Here is a 26189-nt window from a genome sequence, read left to right as displayed (position 1 = left end):
GCATTAACAAACGTCTACTGCATGGGCTTCCACTGCTTCCTTTGTTGGCTCTTTCAATGTCCCCACTCCTGAATCAATATACCTCAAAGTTTTTTTATGAGGGTTATGCCGCATCCCTTAGTCGGCTATTCCCAAAAACTCAATTTCGGGATGCAGATGACACCATTCTCTCACCCTCATACTTCTAGGTATAGGGCTCCTGTCCTGCACAACCTAGAAAATCAGATTTAAAGTATTTGATAAATAATTCTGAAAAAGAAAGTTAATGAATGAATATGAAATAAAGTTGCTAAGGTGGAGAGATTACAGTGGCCAACACCTGTCCTTTGTGCTTATCCTCCCTGACGTTAAGGCTCGAAAGAGCAAAACAAAATAGATCAATAAAAAAGACCAGCATAGGAGTCTCTCTCGAAGAAATTTTAACTGGCAATTTCAATTTCCAGTTTTATAATTTTCTGTTCTTTCCCTATCCTTACCCTTAAGTGTTTTCTCCATTCCCTTCCCCCTTCCTTGCTTACTGCATTAGCAGTAGTTGTTGTGGTTCGAATTACTACCTTAATAGTTTGTGAAGCTGGTATGGCCATTGCTCGAACACTCCGAACTAGGGGTTAAAGGATAGATATATATTTTTCGCTCGTTAAGCGCCCATCAATCTGGAGTAAACCTCCCGGTCCAAACTCCCACATCCTGCCCCACAAGGCTGTGATAAGTAAGACTTTTCAATAATATTGTTATTGTCATGGCGAGAGTTACGGACCTCCAGCAATATTGGTTCCCGTTTCATACAGAATTAGAAAAAAGACAGTTAAACAATTTTGTCTAATTTTTGGAAGGGTTACGATAAACGGGTAATAAAAAAGTAAGACTAACGAAGTTTTTTTTTTTTAGTTTTTTTTCAAATTTCAATGTATTGCATAGTCCATGCAGTTAAAATTTACATTTAAGTTATTGCTACCTTTAATAAAAATTTATATAAAACTGTGTTGCATGTTAACGGCATGGGTATTAGAATTACAAATTTTATAAGAAAAGTTTGTTTACTAGTATACAATGTATAAATAGTCTGATTTGCAAAGGGCACGAACAAAGTACATAGGAAATAACAGTAAAAACTTGGTTAAAATTTATGGAACAGTTATATATAAAGCTCTTGATTGTTGATTAAAGGATACTGTCTTTGAATTTGAATGAAGTAAGGAATTTATGATCTCCCTGAAGGATTAACTCCCATGAGGAACTAAAGTTAAGATACGGTAAGATTCCTGAATATGGGGAACATTTTAAAACCTTGCCCGTTTCACTGATGAAAAAAAAATTTCAGTGAAAAATACTTGCCAAAATGTGGCATCCTCTACTGAATACTGTAGGGCAAATTCCATTCTATGTTCTCTTGCAGCGAGGTTAAAAAATTCTTTCCTTGCTGGCACGTAACACAATGTTACTTGACTGGAAACTGCGTCTTATTGTATGGGCACTGCACCCAAGTTGAAGGTTTCTTTATTTGAACGCACTTGCTTGCGACGCGTCAATACTGGCTTAGTCTTCTTGAGTAGTCCCTTTAGCTCTTTCAATAAGAGCTCTGGTCATTAAGGTCCTTTCCTCTTGCCATCGTTTAATCTATTATGGGGTGTAGAGCGATGAAACAGTGCGTTGGCAAATCACATTGATGGGCAAATTACATTCCCATAAGGCAACAATCCTTGCACGATTAGTTACATCTGAAGGAGAATTTGCTCTTTGCTCAGCCATGATATCTGAAACTAGAATAACAAGATACACAATGTTGTGGTAAAATGGAATCCGTATTATTGCTGGAGGTATGTATGAAAATAAAGCACTTCATAACCTTAAAAAAGGCCATCTAAAAATGTCAGAAGAAAAAAAAATGGCAATATTTAATTAAATAGCTCATTCTTTGGACTGAATTGAAAATTCAAACTCCAGCTTACATATCAGTGATCTTAAACTGTTTTATTGAATCTGGTTCTTTACTGTCTCAATCCTCACGGGTAAACAGTTTCATTGTCGCTGATGGTCAGGTGGATAACCTTGTGGAATAGATAGTCCTGAACAAGCTTAACGATGTAAGTAGCGATCATAAGATTTAGGCAATGAAAGAAATAGCATATTTTGCAAGCTGTTTAGAGAATTCTCAGTTAACCTTTCTCCACACATTAGCACAAATTACTAACAATCGCATACCCTCAGTCTGTGTCTGAAAGGCGCGATTTCTAGTCACCTGCCCCCAATCTTTTCCTTGAAAGCATCTACTGAGCACCATCCACGAAATATATAATGGACAAGTGTGTGTGTTCTGTGTTTTATAGTAGAGGTGTCATGTCAATTAATACCACAGTAAGAATTATGGCAAGTAGATTTGTAAGCGTTGCATTTATTCGCTGAGGTTGAAGAAAACTCCTCCAATTTCCTCTTATTAGAATGAAGAGAAACCCCTTTATCTATTTTATCATGGACTAGAGACATCTGACTGAAGATTTCTCCCCCGAACGTCTAAGGACTTTTTTTTTTTTTATTCTAACTACATTATTAGATTAGGCAATAGCAATTCTTCGGCAAGGTCATTACCAAGAATTACTTTGTGTGGCAACTGAAAAGCACTTAACCTGACAGCAAGTTTTACTTTATTATTTACGTAGGGATAATCTATGAAAACTTCAGCAAGAGGTATTAACGTAGAATTAGTCAAGTGTCTAACAATTAAGTTTTCATCAAGCAATTTAACATTAGGAACACTACTTTTAAGCACAGTACTTTGATTCGAACCAGTGTCCCTAAATATTCTCACTCTAACTGGCGTATCAGAATAATGAAATTTTCCAATCCCACAAATTTTTCGAATAACAATTTTATACCTAGAAACACACTGGAACGTACTTTGACCTCCGGAACTTTGCTTAAACCTTTGTGTTCCCCCTGTCGAAACCTTGTTAATTCACTTTGTCTCCTTTTACAAGCTGGATTTGGACAATTACTAACGACGTGTCTTACAAAACTTTCTTAGTATCAGTCTTTTCTTCACCCAATTCTGCTCTTATTTTGTTTTGAATTACTCAGACTGCCTTTCAAATTTACTTAATGAATTAAGTGTATATATCTGCTAAGATAGCAGCTTTTTTTTATTAAGATTCTTCTCCTCTGTCAGAAGATAATTCCTCTTAAATTCTTCTGCCGCTATCAAATTAATAATATACTCAAAGGTCTCAACATTCTCAGATTCTATCCACTTCTTGAATAACCTTAACTTTTCAGCGGCAAATTCAGCCCAAGTTCTATAGAACGGTTTACCGTAGTTTTGAAACTGTTGTCTATATCCTTCACTAGTTATTGCATAAGCATCTAAGACCGCTTTCTTAATTACCATAACTTAGTTCGCCTACCAGACTACCGACAACGGTGGCAACTTTTCCCCCACTAAACTAGTCTTTATTAACCTAACTTTTTTTTTACCCGCTATTTCATATGAGAAGCCCTATCATCAAAATTGTTAATAAACAATTACTACTCTTTCATCAAATTTAGATAAAACTTCATACATTTAGTCAAATCAAATTTAGCGGCCCGATTAGCTCCCAACTTTTTTCTACTTTCGAAAGCTATGATACTTTTGTTTTCCTCCATTAGTCTAGCTACTAGAACCTCGTAATCAGTTTTAGCTTGGTCGAGCTGGAATTCTTTACGCCATTCTCTCATTCTTTTCTCTAGTTCAATATCCGTGCGCTTTTTTTGTAGCTCTAATTCCCTCTTAAGTGTCTAACTCAATATCTATGTTTTGGGTAGATTTATCTTATTTCATTTGTACCACCTGTATAGTTAATTTCTTACTGAAAGTCTCGAGGTCCTTTATCTTGAACGTCCACAAAGTTCAAGTGAGACTTTGGGTCACCGCCCCCTCCCAAAAAAAAAAAAAAATATCAAAGTTAAACTTTGGTATTGTGAAGGAATTCCCTTCAAAGAAGTAATACTTCGTTTACACACGATAATTCCGCATGTAGAATATCACTATTACATTGAAATTTATTAAAGTAATATAGAACTATAAAAAGTTTATCCATAAACCATGAAACATCAATGACCAAAACAATGTAAGTTTAATTACTGCGCGCAATATAATGTGACACGAATTAGGAAAACTTTCGCAATAGAAATGCTTCGGACGAAAGATAATCTGTAAAACTGCGTTTACACTAATTATCGATGTCAACGGTCGCCAAGCAAAATATGCTGAAATATCACTGAAATACTCCAATGACATCGAAGAAGGCTAACCAGTGTTCAAAGACCTAGTTTTAAAGTATATCCGCTTAGTTACAAACCGTAATTTTATTGATAAGTCAATGGACAAGGAAGGCGACGGTGACACACGGGAAAGAAAAAAAAACAGGTATACCTCGTTCACATCAATTGGTACTTAATACAGCCAAGTTGTTTTATATGTAGCACGTTCACGCATGAAATAACCACTTTACAAATTACTCGATACGTTTAACAGTGCAGCCACTAGCAAAATTTATAACTTCACTAATCACCACGAGGTCAAACTAAAATCATTAAATAAGCGATATACTGTATATCCCACTTTAGAATACAAAATTTCACTATTAAAATGGATATGTGCAGAATACCATATTAAATAAGGCCTCCACTTGTTAAGGGTCAAGTTATCGCAAGGTTCAAATTCAGTTTACTAAGTTTTAATATAAGTAAATTACAAGGTGAAATTATAAAACCATGGAATATAATACTTATTATTACACAAAGAAACTTTGAAGTAAAAAAGAAAAAAAAAACATTGACTTGGTACAATATATGTTAAACTGCATAACTTTTTAGAATGTATGACAAATAAATAGTGACTTACAAAACTTCAGAAGTGTTCTCCATTGGTGTTAAGTGTTAACTAGGCAGGAGCTGATGCGAGACAATTTAGGTCGAAAGTTTTTAGAAAAAAGTTTAGCTGTCTTTGACTACAACACCAAGGAGAACAAAGCAGGAACAGGAATGAGAGAGGATTAGCAAGGATCAGAAGTTAAAACAAAATGACGTAATTTGAGGATTTAGTTTCTTAGATACAATTGTCAAATTCAATTGTTAATAGTATCAACATTTATTATATATACAAGGATCCATGGCGAGGATACCCCTCTCTCTCTCTCTGTGTTCATTTCTTAAATGAGTCTGTTTTTACACTTTATGTAATTATGGCATATTTATTTATTAACGTGGTGATTGACATTCAGGTGTGTATATATATATATATATATATATATATATATATATATATATATATATATATATATATATATATATATATATATATATATATATATATATATATATATATATATATATATATATATATATGCGCCGTATGTTTTAGCAAAATTGTTACCTCATTTTGTGGTATTCTAATTATTTTTTTATTCACATTAAGCATAAAGATAGAATAAATTAACATGGTAATTAGAAGGGTTACAAATTCAAGCAGACGTTTAAGATTGACTTTAGAAGTCACGGGGGCAGAGGCATAAAATGAATTACGTAAGGTAATACTACAGGCTTTTAATTTCGTGATACTGAACACAATGATTCGCGTAATTTATATATGAGATCTATTTTCATGTTACTGCTCATAAGGTGTTTTTTTTTTTCAATATTTCGTCATGTTTCTTTTTGATCAGGTGTATCTTTATTTACTTTCCTCAATAGGTCTAAACTAGCGCGTAATTGTTAAGTGGTCACTTTCCTCTTGGTAAGGGTAGAAGGGACTCTTTAGCTATGATAAGCAGCTTTTCTAAGAGAAGGACACTCCAAAATTAAAGCATTGTTCTTTAGTCTTGGGTAGTGCCATAGCCTCTCTACCATGGTCTTCCACTGCCTTGGGTTAGAGTTCTCTTGCTTGAGGGTACACTAGGGCACACTATTCTATCTTATTTCTCTTCCTCTTGTTATGTTAAAGTGTTTATAGTTTATATAGGAGATATTTATTTTAATGTTGGTACTTTCCTTAAGAAATTTTATTTTTCCCTGTTTCCTTTCCTCACGGGCTATTTTCCATGTTGGAGCCCCTGGGCTTATAGCATTGTGCTTTTCCAATTAGGGTTGTAGCTTAGCTAATAATAATAATAATAGTAGGGGGAGGGGTGAATCTGTTATTGGGTGCGTGTGCTTTTCCTACTAGGGTTGTAACTTAACTAGAGGGGCACTCAATAGAGCGCAGACCTCCGTCGCTGCAGCTTATTTCTCGACCTTTTGCTTTACCTTGACATTTGACCTTAACGTGTAATAATTGGCGTGGATTTTCATACACTCAAATTATTATTTATTATGATTGTTATTATAATTATTATTATTATTATTACTTGCCAAGCTACAACGCCCAGGGGCACCAACAGTAAAAATAGCCCAGTGAGGAAAAGAAACAAGGGAAAATTAAATATTTTAGCAGTAGCAATATTGAAATGAATATTTCCTATATAAACTGTAAAAACTTCAACAAAACAAGAGGAAGAGAAATTAGACAGAATTATGTGCATGTTTTTTCCAATATTCGTAAAGTTTTGTAGATTATTGTGCAATTTCGTCAATGGTATTGAAATTTTGCTTATGTTTAATTTTGCAAAGATTTTAGTGCTTTTTTTTACCTATTTTCGTGGCACTGCTGGAACGAAAATCTCGCAATTGTCAAGGTAGTTACTTAAAGAAATATTGACTTTTATTATCTTGAAGTAGGCGATATTGAAATATAATATAGAGAAAGGTTAGCGAGTCTCCCATATGTTTACCTCCGCCAACAAAGCTGTAAGGTTATGTTTTACCCCCTGAGTGTTTTTTTTTTTTTTTGAGTTTTTTTTTTTTTTTGTGAACTGCTTTCTGGCATTAATTTTAATGGTAAAGTAATGAACCTTGTGGGATCAACTGTTGTGTAAAAAGATGGAATTTTATTAAATTTTGGAAGGCCAAAAGTCAAGGTTACGGTCAAACAAAATTCTAATTCACGTAATCAGCCATAAGTTTGGACATCGTTGTCACAGAGACTTCAAACTTGGTTCATATTTGAGTGTGTGAAAATCCACGCCAATTAATACTGTACATGTTAAGGTCAAAGGTCGAGCAAAAGATCGAGAAATAAGCGGCCGCGGCGGAGGTCTGCGCTCTACTGACTGCCCCTCAAGTTTCAGTATAGATTTCACGAGAAAGGCGTGATACGCTTCTACCAGTTAAAAGTAACTTGAGTTACTCATTTCATTTTAACCTTAGCTTGAATGAACTGAGGGTACGAAAAACCTGTTCATTTCTTAAATGAGTCTGTTTTTACACTTTATATAATTATGACATATTTATTTTAACGTGGTGATTGACATTCGGGTATTCTGTATCCCTTAATCATTACTTATCATATATATTTTATTTCATTTTTTCCTTTCCTCACTGGGCCATTTTTCCATGTTGGGTTATTAATTTGCTAATAATAATAATAATGATAATAATAATAATGAAGATGATACTAATGATGATTATGATGATACTAATGATGATTATGATGATACTACTAATGATGATGATGATACTACTAATGATGATGATGATACTACTAATGATGATGATGATACTACTAATGATGATGATACTGATACTACTAATGATGATGATACTGATGATGATGATGATGATGATAACGGGTTTGATTAAGACTTAAGGTCATAGCCAGGAAGCGTGATATGAAAGCCATGAGATGTAAAATTTTCAGTTGGCTCTCTCTCTCTCTCTCTCTCTCTCTCTCTCTCTCTCTCTCTCTCTCTCTCTCTCTCTCTCTCTCTCTCTCTCTCTCTCTCTCACACACACACACACACATAACGCCCCCCCCACATACATACATATATATATATATATATATTATATATATTATATATATTATATATATTATATATATTATATATATTATATATATTATATATATTATGTATATTATATATATTATATATATTATATATATGTGTGTGTGTGTGTATATATATTATACTCTTATGTATCAAAACGCCAAGATCTACGCAAATATAATCCTAAGTCTCTTCAGACCAGCACATATAAAAAAAAAAATCCCCTCAAAAGAATAGAAGCAATTTCGGAAGTGATTTTCATTGACATGAAATAGATTTTACTCAAATAAAATGTAACGTGAACAAAATAAATTAATTTCACCTTATGAAAATTGGTAAGCTACACTACTAAATGTTGATAAAATATTGATAATCTTAGTGCGAGTTGGATCTTCTGAAAACTAACGTATATAAATATTTTTCTTGCCATTTTATGGCAACATGCTGTTCATATGGATGTAAAAGGTTTAAAAAAAATTGTTCAGTTGGATATTTGCACCTCATATAATTACCGAACAAAACATATTTACTTTATGAATTTCTATTGGCAGATGGTTCTAGCTAAGAGTCTACAAAACAAACAAAGGCAACTGAGTATCATAAACAAAATTGCAATCCAAATAAATTGCAAGCTCGGAGGTGAAGTTTGGAACGTCCAAATTCCATTCCAGGTGAAAAATATATCTAGAACTATTTTAAGATTATTGAAATATTTATTAATGAATCCTCCATACTTTAACCTAGTTTACTCCTCTTAATTAATATGTTATACGACAGTTCTTTGGGCTAGTTCATGAAATGACTTTTTTTTTTCTTTTTTTTTTTCAGAATACAATGGTGGTTGGCTATGATGCTTATCATGACAGTTCAAGGAGAGGTTCATCCTGGGGAGCTGTTGTGGCTTCTTTCAACAAGAATTTGACTCGATACTATGGTCAAGTATCCAGACATATCAACCAAGAAGAACTGACAGGCAACTTTTGTGCTAATATTCAAAGTAAATTTGCTATGAGAGGTTTTTCCCTGATGAGTCCATACAGTGTTGGTCTAAACCATTCTAAAATTGAAAAAAATTATCATTGATATTTTTGTTATTGTTTTAGAAATGCTCCAAACAATTGCTCTATTTACCATTAACTAAGAACTTCATACTAAACCTATTATACTAGAATTACTCCAGTAAAATTACAAAATACAACATTGCAGAAACATTCATAAACATTTTGGAATATTTCCATTTGACTATTGAGCTAAAAAGAACCATCAATACTTTTATAAGAGCTGTCCTTCCAAAACTAGCTCAGTTCATGGACTAAAGTTTTACAATAAGACAGGAAGTAGATTAGCCAAGGCACCAATCACACATTGTTTTTTTTTTTTTTTTTTTTTACAAACTTTTAAGTATTGCTACATAGCGCAATCCAACATACATTGCATTGGTGGTAATAATGTATTGTAGAGGTAGAACTGAATTCGTAGATTCACTCTGCTCTACATAAAATGGTGGCAAAATTGGCAGACTGTGCAATATCTTCAAGATTTGGCCGTGATTGCATGATTTAAAAACAAAGCAATCATTGCATTAAATATTGGACAAAATGTTTAGTGTAACTTTAGAGATATGTGCAAGTCACGAAGGTCAAAAGCAAGCGAGACTGTAAGGCAATATTGTTAACTGCTTTTAAGGCATCAACCATCCAAATTTTAAGGCATCAGTAACTGAGAAAGGCACAATTCTTTTGGGAGAATGCAGTTGTAGACAACTTATCACCTGAAACTTTCCTTATTGAAATACCTTTAGAAGGAATTCTAATTATGAGATGTGTTTGTGTTAATTCCACACATTCAAGCATTTATGTGTAGAATTATTAATGGAATCAATGTTAGTTATACTTCCTTAGTAATTTTTTTTTTTTTTTTAGTATATTACTCGGAAAACTGATGTAGCTGTATGAATCACACGTGCTACCAACATGACTGTTAGAAACAGAGTATTGTATATTGAAGATTTAAGAGACCGTAAAAATTATTCAGCTCTTAGTAAACTAAATAAAGGAAATGAGTACAACCCTAGTTTGTCCCACATACAAAGAGCCCTATTAAAGTAGCCAGATAATTATAAACAATACACTTACAGGTATTTTTCTTAAAATTTCTCTAACTAAACATAAATATTCATTGTACTGAATCACGTGCTCTTAATCTAATAACATTTTTATTACAGATGCCCTGTATTACTACAGCAAAGTCAACGGGATGCTTCCTGAACGCGTTATCGTGTATAGGGATGGTGTTGGTCAAGGCCAGCTGGAGTATGTTAAGAACATTGAAATAAACGCAATAAAGGTAAGAAAATCTAAATAATGAAGTGATGTATTCATTACCAAGTTATTACTTTTATAGAGGCATTAATACTGTCAGTAACAGAAATCTATATCACAAAACCTCCGAATTCACATATGCAACAGTGAGCATCAATTGGACCAGTATCTATAATGGACATGAATGTACATATTCTTTCAACAGAAGCCCTCATTACAAATCTAGTAGGTTGTCCATAAGTGCTAAATATTATTTTGAGAAGTCTACTTGGACTGGAATGAAATAGATTACAAAATAAATTTAATGTATAGAATTAGAAGTGACTATGGTACACTTCAGCATGTAACGAAAACATGTAATCTCATTCGCAAATATATCTCAAAGCGGTGCCGGTTTAGTATGTGGCCAACATCTTTTATTCTGTTTTAGTATGTGGCCTACCTGGCTTGTTAGGTTAGGTTACGTTAGGCCACAGATATTATTTCGTAGGCCATATTCGAAAGGTAGGCCACATACTAAACCGGCACCCTGAAAGCATATGGTTAATGCAACCTTGAAGAATGAGTTACCATGTATTTATGAAATGGAAGTTATGTTCATCTAAGATTTTTATGACAAAATATATAGAACGTTACATCCGATGTGACAAACTTCTTATAACTAGAAAATTACCAGAGGTAACAAGACAAATTTTATAACCTATCCGTGTAGAATAATTTATATTGTTTATCTAAAACTATAACAAAACTAGTGTTTTTTTATCAATACTGGCATGATGGAAGTAAACCAAGTTTATTAGGGTTTGATATTCAGAATAACATGCATCATCTTTATATCAGCAATGTTCATTACCTGGGAGTACCGCTTGTATGCACAGCCTTATGGTAATCAGTACAAGGTTATTTATTAAGAGAATTCGGACTACCGACTTTAGCTGCAATCAAGAATTTATAAATAAAATATAAGTTAATATAAAATTTTTGTTTCAGGCATGTTTTGAAGCAAACAACTTCTCACCTCGCTTTAGCTTTATTGTGGTTAGCAAAAGGATCAACACGCGCTTGTTTGCACAAGGAGCACAGTCTAGTATTCCGATTAACCCTCCTTCAGGAACAGTTTGTGATGATGTCGTAACGCTTCCAGAGAGGTAAATGGGGACTCGGATATTTTGTTTATGGAGTAATCTCATTTATACGCTTAATTCTTAACCAGGGTGTAAAATAATTTCTAGCATCTTAGACTGTCGACTAAGATTGCAGTCATCATGGTAAGTTGTAACTTTCTGTTCATAATAAAATATTCATAATGTCCTATGTAAAATCTGGATAGAAATGTCTAACATTCGAGAGTGGTTGCGGAATATGACATCATATTGCCGCATACATTTTCGCCGTAGGACTTTTTGTCACGGACTTTTTGCCGTAGGAAACTTTGTCACTAGGTATTTTTGCCGTAAGGAATTCTTGCCGCAAATTGCATATTACTTTTATAATTTAAAGGTATATGAAAGAGTTGACCTATAGAAAAAAATAAGTATAGTGGCCTACATACATCTAATGCGATGGATGGTCTCTGATGATTAGCTCTTACTTATGAAGTTTTAAACAAGCAGTTTTAGCCCATACATACACTCCACTGGTCTTTGATAAATAGCTCGTGCTTCTAAAGTTTAAAACAAGTTGTTTATAAACAAGAAGTATACATACCTACTTACATACATACATACATACACACACATACATCTAATTAGCTGTTACTTAGTAAGGTTTAAACAAGCAGTTTTTAGCATATATACTGTAAATACACTCTACTACATACATGAATGCCGTATAATTAATAAAATATATCTAAATTATGAGTATAAAAGGGTATGAGAATAATAGTGTATCATAAAACTGAAAGTTTATCTATTTAAAACAAGTAATAGATTTAAGAGCAATTGAAGTTACAATAAATATTCAAATATTCATCATTGTCAAAATAAAATCAATAACAAAGGTATTACAATATAGAAGGTTTATTTATTTAAAATTCAAAATATTTAAAAAAAAAAAAAAAAAACTTTAATTAAGTTTAGAATGAGTGCAAATTCATTGCAATACTCCGTAAATAGTGTACTTTACGCTGAAAATCATATCTCGAAACAATTCTCTGTATTCGTACATAAACCTCTTTGTACTTTTTCTTCATGTGAGATGCTTCACCACGTTCAATATCAATTCTTTTCTTTTTTGCTAGACTCTCTTCGTTTTTCAAAAGGTTAATTAATTGTCAAATATTTGGGTGGATATTTGTAACAGAACTTTGCAAGGTATTATGAAACCCTTCTACACTATTATTGGTGTTTGGTAACTTATGTGAAGTTCGTTCATAAACATTCCACATATCCACAGGAATACATACAGAGATGTATGTGTGTATGTACGTATGCAAGTAGGTATGTAACAACTTGTTTTAAACTTTAGAAGCACGAGCTATTTATCAAAGACCAGTGGAGTGTATGTATGGGCTAAAACTGCTTGTTTAAAACTTCATAAGTAAGAGCTAATCATCAGAGACCATCCATCGCATTAGATGTATGTAGGCCACTATACTTATTTTTTTCTATAGGTCAACTCTTTCATATACCTTTAAATTATAAAAGTAATATGCAATTTGCGGCAAGAATTCCTTACGGCAAAAATACCTAGTGGCAAAGATTCCTACGGCAAAAAGTCCGTGACAAAAAGTCCTACGGCGAAAATGTTTGCGGCAAGAATTCCGGTCACCATTGACGCCTATCTTGCCTAAGAACTGTTTCTTTGCTAAGTGAGCAGAGTCAGTCGGCTATTGTATGAGATAAAAAGCGGTTTCCAATGCTTAGTAATTACTAAATTTACGATTGTAAAAGCCAAAATGAATGAGCCAAAGGGTAGAGGTTAACATTAACGGGCAGAACTTGAGTTTATATTTATTTATTTATTTTTTTCGAAAAGCAGTAAATAAAAAAATGGTTCATGTTTCTCAGTGTCGTTTTTTTTTTTCGAAAAGCAGTAAATAAAAAATGGTTCATGTTACTCAGTGCCAATCACGTCAACATAACACATGCTGTCATTTGTTCAGCAATGACTTTTCAATGATGGTGATTACGTAGAAGACACATAGGCAAGGCTCCTTAACACTTATAGGAAGATCTTGAAATATGATGGCGTACCCTCAAATGCACTATATAAAGGAAAGCTGGAATTTGTATATCATCGAGGGTTGGCTTAACGGTAAGAGCAATTGCTATAACAATTGAGGAATTTAGCACTGTTTAAAACTTTTGCTAATAATATTTTTGCATTTTTTAAACTTCTATTTTCATGTTATCATTAAGGTTTGTGGTTTATACAATGGTAAGATACAGAAATTATGCAATAATTATGGTTTTCAGCTTCTACCATTTGAATGATTTTTAGCGAATTGTTTTGTATAGTTTATCAATATTTATCTTTAATTATTTGTATTTTATTATTTATGTGATTTCCTTAATTAGCTGACTTGTTATATTTTAATTTTCTTTAAAATGCAGTAGGTTACCTTCATAGGACTATGATAATAAACTTATGTCACGGTTCTAAGACCAAAACAAATAGGAAAAAAATAATTTGATAAGATACCGAAAAAAAAAGCTTCCGTTCTTGTTTTTTGGTTATTACATTAATATGGTAAAAATATTATATATTATTTTTGTATATTATATAATAGTAATATTATTATTATTATTATTATTATTATTATTATTAATATTGTTCAATCATTTTATTTATTATTTATTATTATTGATAATACTAATATTAATACTAATATTGTTAATAATATTATTAATACTAATGATGTTAATAATATTGATAATATTAATATTAATAATACTAATATTAACATTTTTTATATTACTCTTATTTATATCAATAATAATATGGGCGTTTGTCAGTGCGTATGGGCCAGGTAGTGAGAAAAGTGAAGAAGAGCGGAATGAGTTCTGAAATGAATTAACTAGGTGTGTAGAAGGACTGTGTAGAAAGAATTATGTAGTTGTCATGGGTGACTTAAATGCTAGAGTGGGCGCTGGAGAGGTAGAAGGTGTCATTGGGAAGTATGGCGTACCAGGTGAAAATGAAAGTGGTGAGAGACTGGTAGATATGTGTGTTGAACAAGAGATGGTAATAAGTGCTAGCTTTTTCAAAAAGAAAGATAAAAACAAGTATACATGGGTAAGAGTGGCAAATGGAAGAGTAGCAGAAAGGGCATTAATGGATTGTGTTGATAACTAAAAGAATGTTTGGAAGATTGAAAGACGTGTACGTGTTTAGGGGTATAGCTAACGGTATGGCTGATCAATTTTTGGTGGAAGGAAAATTAGTTGTAGCACAAGAGTAGGGGAATAGAGTAGGTGGATGTAAAAGGGAGCTAGTGAGGGTTGAAGAGCTAATAAAACCGGGGGTAAAAAGTAAATATCAGGAAAGGTATATGACGAAGTGAGAGTAAGAGAAACTGGTAATTTAGAGGAGTGGAAGTTAGTAAAAGAAAATTTTGTTGGGATTGCAAGTAATGTGTGTGGCAAGAAGGTTGTTGGAGGCAGCATGAGGAAGGGCAATGAATGGTGGAATGAAGGAGTGAAGGTAAATGTGGAAGAGAAAAAGAGGGCTTTTGAAGAATGGCTGCAGAGTAATAGTATAGAGAAGTATGGAAAATATAAAGAGAAAAATGTGGAAGTAAAGCGCAAGGTACGTGAGGTAAAGAGGGCTGCTGACCTGAGGTGGGGTCAGGGATTGGGTCAGTCATATGAAGAGAATAAGAAATTGTTTTGGAAAGAAGTGAAGAGAGTAAGGAAGGCTGGCTCAAGAATTGAAGAGACAGTGAGAGATGGAAATGGAAGGTTGTTAAAAGAGGAGGCAAGGAAAAGGTGGGCGGAATATTTTGAAAGTTTACTGGATGTTGAAGATAATAGGGAGGCCGATATAATTGCTGTTGCAGGTGTTGAGGTGCCGGTGATGGGAGATGAGAATGAGAGAGATTACAATAGAGGAAGTGAGGAGAGCACTAGATGAAACGAGAGTAGGAAAATCATCTGGTATGGATGGTTTGAGAGCTGAGATGTTGAAGGAAGGGGGTGTGACTGTACTTGAATGGTTGGTAAGATTGTTTAAGGTGTTTTGTGTTGTCAATGGTACCAGTGGATTGGGTTTGTGCATGTATTGTACCACTATATAAGGGTAATGGAGATGTGCATGAGTGTTGTAATTCAAGAGTTATTAGTTTGTTGAGTGTAGTTGGAAAAGTGTATGGTAGAGTAATGATTAATAGGATTAAGGATATAACAGAGAATGCAATCTTAGAAGTACAGGATGGTTTTAGAAGAGGTAGGGGTTGTATGAATCAGATTTTTACAGTTGGGCAGAAATGCGAGAAATATTTAGCAAAAGGTAAGGTGGTGTATGTTGCGTTTATGGATCTGGAGAAAGCGTATGATAGAGTTGATAGGAAGCAATGTGGAATGTGATGAGGTTATATGGAGTTGGTGGAAGGTTGTTGCAAGCAGTGAAAAGTTTCTACAAAGGTAGTAAAGCATGTGTTAGAATAGGAAATGAAGTGAGTGATTGGTTTCCGGTGAGAGTGGGGCTGAGACAGGGATGTGTGATGTCGCCATGGTTGTTTAACTTGTATGTTGATGGAGTGGTGAGAGAGGTGAATGCTAGAGTGCTTGGACGAGGATTAAAACTGGTAGACGAGAATGACCATGAATGGGAGGTAAATCAGTTGTTGTTTGCGGATGATACTGTACTGGTTGCAGACACAGAAGAGAAGCTTGGTCGATTAGTGACAGAATTTGGAAGTGTGTGTGAGAGAAGGAAGTTGAGAGTTAATGTGGGTAAGAGTAAGGTTATGAGATGTACGAGAAGGGAAGGTAGTGCAAGGTTGAATGTCATGTTGAATGTTGAGTTACTTGAGGAGGTGGATCAGTTTTAGTACTTGGGGTCTGTTGTTGCAGCAAATGGTGGAGTGGAAGCAGATGTATGTCAGGGAGTGAATGAAGATTGCAAAGTGTTTGGGGCAGTTAAAGGAGTAGTAAAAAATTGAGGGTTGGGCATGAATGTAAAGAGTGTTCTATATGAGAAAGTGATTGTACCAACTGTGATGTATGGATCGGAGTTGTGGGGAATGAAAGTGATGGAGAGACAGAAATTGAATGTGTTGGAGATGAAGTGTCTAAGGAGTATGGCTGGTGTATCTCGAGTAGATAGGGTTAGGAACGAAGTGGTGAGGGTGAGAATGGGTGTAAGAAATGAGTTAGCAGCTAGAGTGGATATGAGGTGGTAGTTTGGTCATGTTGAGAGAATGGAAAATGGCTGTCTGCTAAAGAAGGTGATGAATGCAAGAGGTGATGGGAGAAGTACAAGAAGGGCAAGGTTTGGGTGGATGGATGAAGTGAAGAAAGCTCTGGGTGAAAGGAGGATAGATGTGAGAGAGGCAAGAGAGCGTGCTAGAAATAGGAATGAATGGCGAGCGATTGTGACGCAGTTCCGGTAGGCCCTGCTGCTTCCTCCGGTGCCTTAGATTACCGCGGAAGTAGCAGCAGTAGGAGATTCAGCATTATGAAGCTTCATCTGTGGTGGATAACGGGGGAGGGTGGGCTGTAGCACCCTAGCAGTACCAGCTGAACTCGGTTGAGTCCCTTGTCAGGCTGGGAGGAACGTAGAGATTAGAGGTCCCCTTTTTGTTTTGTTTCATTTGTTGATATCGGCTACCCCCCAAAATTGGGGAAAGTGCCTTGGTATGTGTATGTATGTATATTATCAATAGTAATAATGATTTTGATATCAAAATTATCATTATTATTTTTAAGAATATTAATATTAATAATTTTATTATATTATTATTATTATTATTATTGATAAAAATATTAATATTAATAATATTAATATCAATATTACATTGATATTATTATTATTATTATCATTATTAATGATAATATTAACATTAATTATATTAATATTAATTATTCATATCAATATTGGTATTAGTATTTAATATTAATATTTCTATTAATATATTAATATCTTAATATATTATATTGTTGCCATTTATTATTATTATTATTATTATAATTATTATTATTATTATTAATGATATCAACTACATTATTATTATTGTTAGAATGATTAGATTTTAATTATTAGAAATATTTGAATTATTATTATTTGAATTATTATTAGAATTATTTGAATTATTATAAGAATTATTTGAATTTGAATTATTTGAATTTGAATTATCATTTGAATTATTTGCATTATTTTATTTATTTTAAATATTCATTTGAGTTATTATTATTTGAATTAGTAGTATTTGTCTTTGAATTGTTATTAGATTACTATTTGAATTATTATCAGTATTTGAATTATTTGAATTATTATTATTTGAATTTTTAATATTAGAATTATTTGAATTTTTAATATTAGAATTATTTGAATTATTAATATTAGAATTATTTGAATTATTATTAGTTATTTGAATTATTTGTATTAGAATTATTATTAGTATTTGCATTATTATTTGAATTATTATTAGTGTTATTTGGATTATTTGATTTATTATCATTTGAATTATTTGGATTTGAATTATCATTATTAGAATTACTATCTGAATGATTATTAATTGAATTATTATTGAGATTTGAATTATTATTAGTTTTATTTGAATTTGTTCTTAATTTTTCAATTATTAGTATTTGAATTATTATTTGAATTTTTATTATTATTAGTAATTTCAATTATTTGAATTGTTTGAATTATTAATTGAATTATTATTTGAAACTTTATTTGAATTTTTATTCGAAATATTATCTGAATTATTTGAATTATTACTATTTGAATTATTATTTGAAAAATTTGAAATTTTTGAATTGTTTGAAATTATATTTAAATTAATATTATTTAAATTATTTGAATTATTATTAGTAATATGAATTATTTGAATTATTATTAGTAATATGAATTATTTGAATTATTATTAGTAATATGAATTATTAATTGAATTATTTGAATTTTTTGGAATTATTATTTGAATTATTCGATTATTTCAATTATTTGAGTTATTATTATTCAATAATTTTAATTATTAGACATTTGAGTTATTTTTAGAATTATTAGTATTTATCTTCGAATTATTATTAGTATTTGAATTATTTGAATTGTAATTAGTATTTGAATTACTTGAATTGTTATTAGTATTATTCAAATTAATATTAGAATTATTTGAATTATTTGAATCATTATCATTTGAATTATTAATATTTGAATTATTTGAATTTCGATTATCAATAGAATTATTATTTATTGAATGATTATTAATTGAATTATTTGAGTTCTTATTATTAATATGAATTAGTTGAATTATTATTAGTATATGAATTATTAATTGAACTATTTGAATTATTATTTTGATTATTTGAATTTTTTGAGTTGTTATTATTGAATCATTTTAATTATTAGACATTTGAATTATTTTTAGAATTATTAATTATCTAAGAATTATTATTAGTAATTGAGTTATTTGAATTGTTATTAGTATTTGAATTATTTGAATTGTTATTAGTATTATTCGAATTAATATTAGAATTATTTGAATTATGATTAGTATTATTTGAATTATTTGAATCATTATTATTTCAATTATTATTTGAATTTTAATTATCATTAAAATTATTATTGAATTATTTGAATTCTAATTAGTAATATGAATTATTTGAATTATTATTACTAGTATTTGAATTATTTCAATAATTGAATTAATTGAATTATTATTAGAATCTTTTGAATAATTTTTTTATTGAATTATTTAAAATATTCATTCTTTGAATTATAATTAGTATTATGAATTATTTGAATTATTATTAGTATTTGAATTATTTGAAATATTACATGAATTAGAATTATTTGAATTATTTCAATTATTTGGATTATTATTATTAGAGTTATTGTTATTTGAATTATTTGAATAATTAGTAAAATTTTAATTACTTCTTCAAGTTATCTGAATTATTTGAATGCTTATTATTCAAATTATTTGAATTATTATTAGTATTTGCATTATTATTTGAATCATTATTAGTATTTGCATTATTATTTGAATTATTATTAGTATTGAATTGTTTGAATTATTATTAGTATTATATGAATGATTATTATTTGAATTACTTGAAATATCAGTTGAATTATCATTTGAATTATTTGAATTTTTGAATTTTTTAAAATTATTATTCAAATTATTATCGAATTATTTGAAATTGAATTGATTATTTGAATTATTATTTGGAATTTTATTATAATTATCTGAATTATTTGAATTATTATTTGTAATTTGAATTTGAATTATTATTAGTAATTTGAATTATTTGCATTATTATTTGAATTATTACTTGAATTATTATTATTATTTCAATAATATGAATTATTAATATTTGAAAGATTTGAGTTATTGTTCTTTGAATTATTTGAACAAATAGTAATATTTTAATTATTTGTATTTTTAAGTTATCTAAATTATTTGAATTATGAGTATTTGTCTTTGAATTATTATTAGTATTTGAATTATAGAATTTTTCTAAATATTTTTAAAGTTACTTGAATTATTATTAGTGTTATTTGAATTATCATTAGTAATATTTGAATTACTTGAATTAATATTATTCAAATTATTTGAATTATTATTAGTATTTGCATTATTTGAATTATTAGTAATATGAATTATTATTTGAATATTTGAATTATTATTAGTATTACTTGAATGATTATTTCAATGATTTGAATTAATTGAATGATTTGAATTATTATTAGAATTATTTGAATCCCTATTAGTAAAATGAATTATTATTATTATATTATTATTAGAATTAATATTAGTATTTGAAATATTTGATAATTTTTAGTATTATTTGAATTATTTGAAATATTATTAGTATTATTTCAATTATTAGTATAGAGTTATTTGAATTATTATTAGTATTATTTGAATTACTTGAATTATTAGTGTTATTTGAATTATTAGTAATATGAAATATTTGTATTATTATTAGTAATATGAAATATTTGAATTCTTATTCAAATTATTTGAATTATTATTAGTATAAATATTTGATAATTTTTAGTATTTGAATTATTAGTTATTTGAAATATTATCATTTCAATTATTAGTATTGAGTTATTTGAATTATTATTAGTATTATATGAATTACTTGAAGTGTTATTTGAATTATTAGTAATATGAAATATTTGTATTATTATTATGAAATATTTGTATTATTATTAGTAATATGAAATATTTGTATTATTATTAGTATTATTTGAATCTTATTATACAAATTATTTGAATTATTATTAGTATTTGAATTATTATTTGAATTATTTGAATGATTATTTGAATTTTTATTAGTATTTGAATTATTTCAATTATTTGAATTATCATTAATTGAAACATTTTAATTTGAAATTACTATAAGAAACATTTGAAAGTTTTGAAATGTTTGAATTAATATATTTGAATTTTTATTATTTGAATTATTTTTAATTTTTATTATTTGAATTATTTTGAATTATTATCAGAATTATATAAAACTTTAATTTGAATTATTTGAACTAATACTATTTGAATTATTATTTGAATTATTTTTTAATTTTAATTTTTTTTGAATTATTATTATTCAAATTGTTATTGAATTATTTGAATCTGAATTATTTGATCATTTGAATTATTATTTGGAATTTTATTATAATTATCTGAATTATTTGAAATGTTAGTATTATTTGAATTATTTGAATTATTATTCCAAATATCTGAATTATTTGAAATGTTAGTATTATTTTACTTATTTGAATTATTACTTGAATAATTTGAAATGATTTGATTATAATTATTTGAATTATAATTTGATTATAATTATTTTAATTGTTATCAATAGTGTCATTTGAATTATTATTAGTATCTGACATTGATATTTGAATTATTGGAATTAGTATCTGAATTATTTGAATTATTATTATTTGAATAATTATATTTAAAATATTCGAATGATTTGAAGTTTGAATTATTTGAATTATTATTTGAATTTGAATTATTATTTGAATTATTTGATTTGTTTGAACTATTTGAATTATATTATTTGAATTATTATAATAATAATAATAATAATAATATCTCGCATAATATTTCATATAATTCAAATAACAGTTCAAATTCAAAAAATAATAATCATAATACAAATAATAATTTATTTTAATTATTATTTGTATTATGATTTGAATTTGAACTGTTATTTGAATTATATGAAATATTATGCAAGTTGTTGTTATTATTATTATTATTATTATTATTATTATCATGATTCAAAATAATTCAAATAATAAATATAATAAATAATTAAAATAATTCAAATATTTCAAAAATATTTCAAATATTAATAATTCAAATATTTCAAAAATAATTAAAAATTCAAATAATTAAAAAAATATTCCAAATAAAAATTCAAAGTATTCAAATGATATTTCATACTTCAAATTATAATAATTCAAATGCAAATAATACTTCAAATATCTCAAATATAAATAATTCAAATAGTATTAAGTATTAGTATTATTTGAATTATTTTAATGATTAATTCAAATAATAATTCAAATACCAATAATAATGCAAATAATACTAATAATAATAATTCAAATAATACTAATGATAGTTCAAATAATTTAAATAATTCAAACAATTCAGATACTAATTCAAATAAAAATTCAAACACTAATAATAATTCAAATGATATTATTTGATTAGAATTATTTGTATTATTAGTAATTCAAATGGTAATAAAAATAGTAATTATTCTAATAAAAACTCTACTAATAGTAAATAATGATAATAATGATGATAATGATTATAATATTTGAATTATCATTATTTGAAAAATTCTTTGAATAGTATTATTTGTATATTATTCGAATTGTCATCAATGAAGTTATTCAAAGTATTTGAATTATATATATAATTAATTAATTATATTTTTTCCAATAATTCAAATAGTAATTCCAATATTTCCAATTATAATTCAAGTAATGATAATTTAAATAAATGATAATTCAAGGAATAATCAAATAATAATTCAAAAAATAATAATCATTCAAATAATAACTAATTCAAATAACAATAATTTAGGTAATAATTCAAATGATTCAAATAATAATAATTGAATTATTTAATTTGAATTATTTCAATTATTGTTATCACTATTATTTTTAGTCCTTTCTGAAATTATTAATATTTGAATCATGTGAATAATAATAATTCAAACAATAATAATAATCTAACATTTCAAATAACAATAACAATTCTAATACTTTAAAAATTCAAATAATAATTCAAATTTCAATCATTCAAATAATAATAATAATTCCAATCCAATTATTCTAATAATAATAATTCCAATCCAATAATTCAAATATTTCAAGCAATAATAATAATTAAATTTGAAATTATTGAATTATTGGAATTATTAACATTATTTGAACAAGTTTGTTAACCCTTGAATGAAAATTCAGAAATTTGTAAATACAAATAGTTATGTAAATCGTATGGGAAAGCTATCTAGTTCAGAGACTGGGCTGCCTTATCCTTAAACTCCTTAATTTACTTCATTCTTTAAAGTTTTTATTATGATATTGCTAATGAGAGGTTTATTTTTCTTCGTTAAAGGTACGATTTCTACCTGGTAAGCCAAAATGTTTTACAGGGAACTGCAACACCAACATCATACAACATTCTGGAAGACATTAACTCGAACCTAGATGCTGATAGGCACCAACGCCTTGCCTATAAACTCACCTATTTATATTACAACTGGATGGTAAGAAAGCGCACCTTTTCTCAAATCCTAATTCACCTCAGTCTTGTACAATGTTCTGATAAATTTGATAAGCATTGCGGATAATCCTCTTATCATGATTTTATGGAAAACATATAAAGCTCTGACTTTATGGTCATTGATAATTTGTAGTATAAATTGCCCAGAATAGGCATCATAATAAAGAATGTTTTTGGCTGTTCTGTGTTAACATCAATGTACACAATTAGTCAGGGACACTAGATTCGAGAATAAGCTCCTCAACTCCCAAACTTCACCTCTGATCTTTTAGTTAGGAAGTTTGATCTCATAAAGAGTAGAACAGTATCAAAACAAAGCAATAAAATAAAACTGTATCAATACAAAGTAAATTGGTTGGTATATCAGTGTAGGGCCGATGTTCACCCTACTTCACAATTTGTAAGTCTTATTAAAAAAATCTTTCGTTACAAAACTTTAGTTTCCTCGCCCCCAAAATTGTGTAAAGTTGTTCTTAATATCTTCTAACGCGTTAGAAGACATTTCCAGCCCCAATCTGCCTTCCTAAAAAATTGTGAAAGTCTTTATAATATTAGCGGCAAATTTGTTGACGACGTAAACGTTTGATCCCTTTTATTTCTCTAATTGTGAAATTATACCCCATAATCAATCTCGAAAATTGTAATTATGTACATTTTCCCCAATATAGTGGGATAGGTTAAGGTAGCATGAAGAAAGATCTTTATATTTCACGAACCGCAAGTTTCATCCACTTTTAGTATTCGGAGTTTCGATATTCAAATATACATTTGTATGTACATAGGGCAAGGCAATGTAATTGCCACTTAAATTATGCATAAAGTTACAGGATCACAATAGTAGCTTCATTATATCTAGAATTATCTATTTATGCATAAACTACCAGTCAACATGCATTTTTTTTTCAGTGTTATATGAGTTACTGGTAAAGGTAAAAACATGGGCATAAACTGATAAACACATCAACATTAAATTCTAACTCCAACTTCAGGCTGAATTTGTCAAAATCCTAACAAGATCTTAGACGTTATCTAGACATAAGGATTCAGGTTTTCATTTGTTATCAAAACCGTAATAATATTTCTCGCTTGTCAACTGACTTGTCATTAAATTTTCATTCTTTTAGAAGATAGGATGTGGTTTTTAACTTTTTTTCGGTACACTTTACCATATTTATAGTAACTTATGTAAAAGCCTGTTTAGTTGTCTTTCCACTATGGTCAATTTTTTTTAGTGAGGCAGATTTGCACCGACTCGCAGCGGTGCCCTTTTAGCTCGGAAAAGTTTCCTGATTGCTAATTGGTTAGAATTATCAATCAACGATCAGGAAATTTTTCCAAGGTAAAGGGCACCGGTGCGTGTCGGTGAAAATCCGCGCCTCCCTAAAAGAAATTGACTATAGTAAATGGTATCATCTACTTTCTGTATTTCTAAAAGCACATACTGTACTATCTTTCCAGGGACCAGTACGTGTTCCAGCACCTTGTTTATATGCACACAAATTGGCATACATAACCGGACAGGCAATTCATGATGTGCCTCATCCCGCTCTTGCTGATAGACTCTGGTACTTGTAGAATTATTCTTAATGACTAAAGTATACTTAGAAATCACTGTTAATTGTCGTGACTTCTAGTAGACAGGAGTGAATGCTCAACCAGCAGACAATGTAATAACTTCATGGGTATTATTTGGTCACCATCACACAAGCTGGTTGGTATACATTCCACCCATTTGTTATTTGAAGTCTAAATAAACACATTATAATCTGTTCTGTGTTCTATATACCCTTACCCTTTTAACGTATGTTTCACATTGTCGGGCATTTAAAAAGTGCATGAGTTGAGGTGGTACTTAATCGTTCAGCTGAACATGGGAAGAAAATAGGCATGACTCTTTGGAGCATGTAAAAAGAGAATCTAGAAAATATTCAAGAGTATTTGGTTGGTGATAAAATAAAATCACACTTGACTCAATCCTATTGACAGGTCAAGAATTGACGAAAGACTCCAGTTTAACAACTTTCTGAAACTAAGGGGAAAGTGGAAATTCATGCATAAGATGTAGAAATTAACTGTGACATCTAAACAAATTCCCTCTAAAAAGATATAATTATGTAACCTTTCCAAGGGGTCAGAGTTAACTTGAACACCTAAAACGTCCTCAACTTCACCTAACAATAAAAAAAAATGTTAACAGCTTGATTCTTGGTAAGAGATAATTTGGAACTACATGGTATGTTATCTAATGGATGATGATGTTCGTCGGTGTATAGACAAATATTCATATATGATAGTATACCTTATAAATGTTTCATTTTCTATATCATAAGCCTCAAGACTTTACTCCGAAAAGCTAAAGTTGAGAGATTAATTGTAGGCTTAAACTTAGCAGCAATAAACATTAGTCATGTACTGGTGATTTTGATGATTAATATAATTAAGGCTTGAAAAAATAGCAAGCTCGGAAAATCACTTGTCTGGGGATCACACTTGCAATCTTTGAACTAAAGTGGTAGGCTATGTTTAGGTGATAACTGTTAAGTTTCAAAAGAAAATGTACTCTTTTAATAATCTTGCCTTGAATATAGAATCTATTAAGGCAACCCTTCAATCACTGATCGACCCAAAACTGGAGACAATGACATGCTGACAACATCAAAGGAAAAAAAATGGTAATGAAATCAACAAATACAACTAAAATTACTGGAAGAACACACGAGGTCGAACAGACACTTTAAGACATTCCTATACTTAAAACATGAGGTCAACTTCAAATGGAAATGTTGTTGTAAACTTTGCTAACAAAATTATTAGAAAAGAGGCTGCAAACAAAATTAAGACATTGGTTGCCGGCACAAACGAGAAAAATCGGGAAATTAAAACCAAAAATAATTATATGCATTGTGTATAATGACGGAGATGTATTGTGTATAATGACTGAGATGAAGTAGTAAATGCCTTGATTCAAATAAATCGTTACCTAGACCAAATCAAAATTATACAAATAAAATGGAAATAGTTTACAACACCACGCTCTCCATTTAC

At 29.5% G+C, this 26189-nt stretch overlaps 1 protein-coding gene across 1 annotated transcript in view; it reads left to right on the top strand.

The window, feature by feature from the left end:
• The window catches only part of LOC137635024 (piwi-like protein Siwi), an 86875-nt gene extending 61962 nt beyond the window's left edge, over positions 1-24913 (top strand). Inside the window, exons 13-18 of the mRNA XM_068367635.1 lie at positions 8450-8569; positions 8727-8895; positions 10123-10244; positions 11210-11367; positions 22977-23127; positions 24603-24913. Coding sequence (XP_068223736.1) covers positions 8450-8569; positions 8727-8895; positions 10123-10244; positions 11210-11367; positions 22977-23127; positions 24603-24719 — 837 coding nt within the window. The 3' untranslated portion in view covers positions 24720-24913. The remainder of the gene's footprint in view (positions 1-8449; positions 8570-8726; positions 8896-10122; positions 10245-11209; positions 11368-22976; positions 23128-24602) is intronic.
• Positions 24914-26189: the final 1276 nt, after the last annotated feature.

Source organism: Palaemon carinicauda, chromosome 45 (genome assembly GCF_036898095.1).
Source record: "Palaemon carinicauda isolate YSFRI2023 chromosome 45, ASM3689809v2, whole genome shotgun sequence".
Taxonomy (NCBI): Eukaryota; Metazoa; Arthropoda; class Malacostraca; order Decapoda; family Palaemonidae; genus Palaemon; species Palaemon carinicauda.
This window is presented reverse-complemented; position numbering and strand designations above follow the sequence as displayed.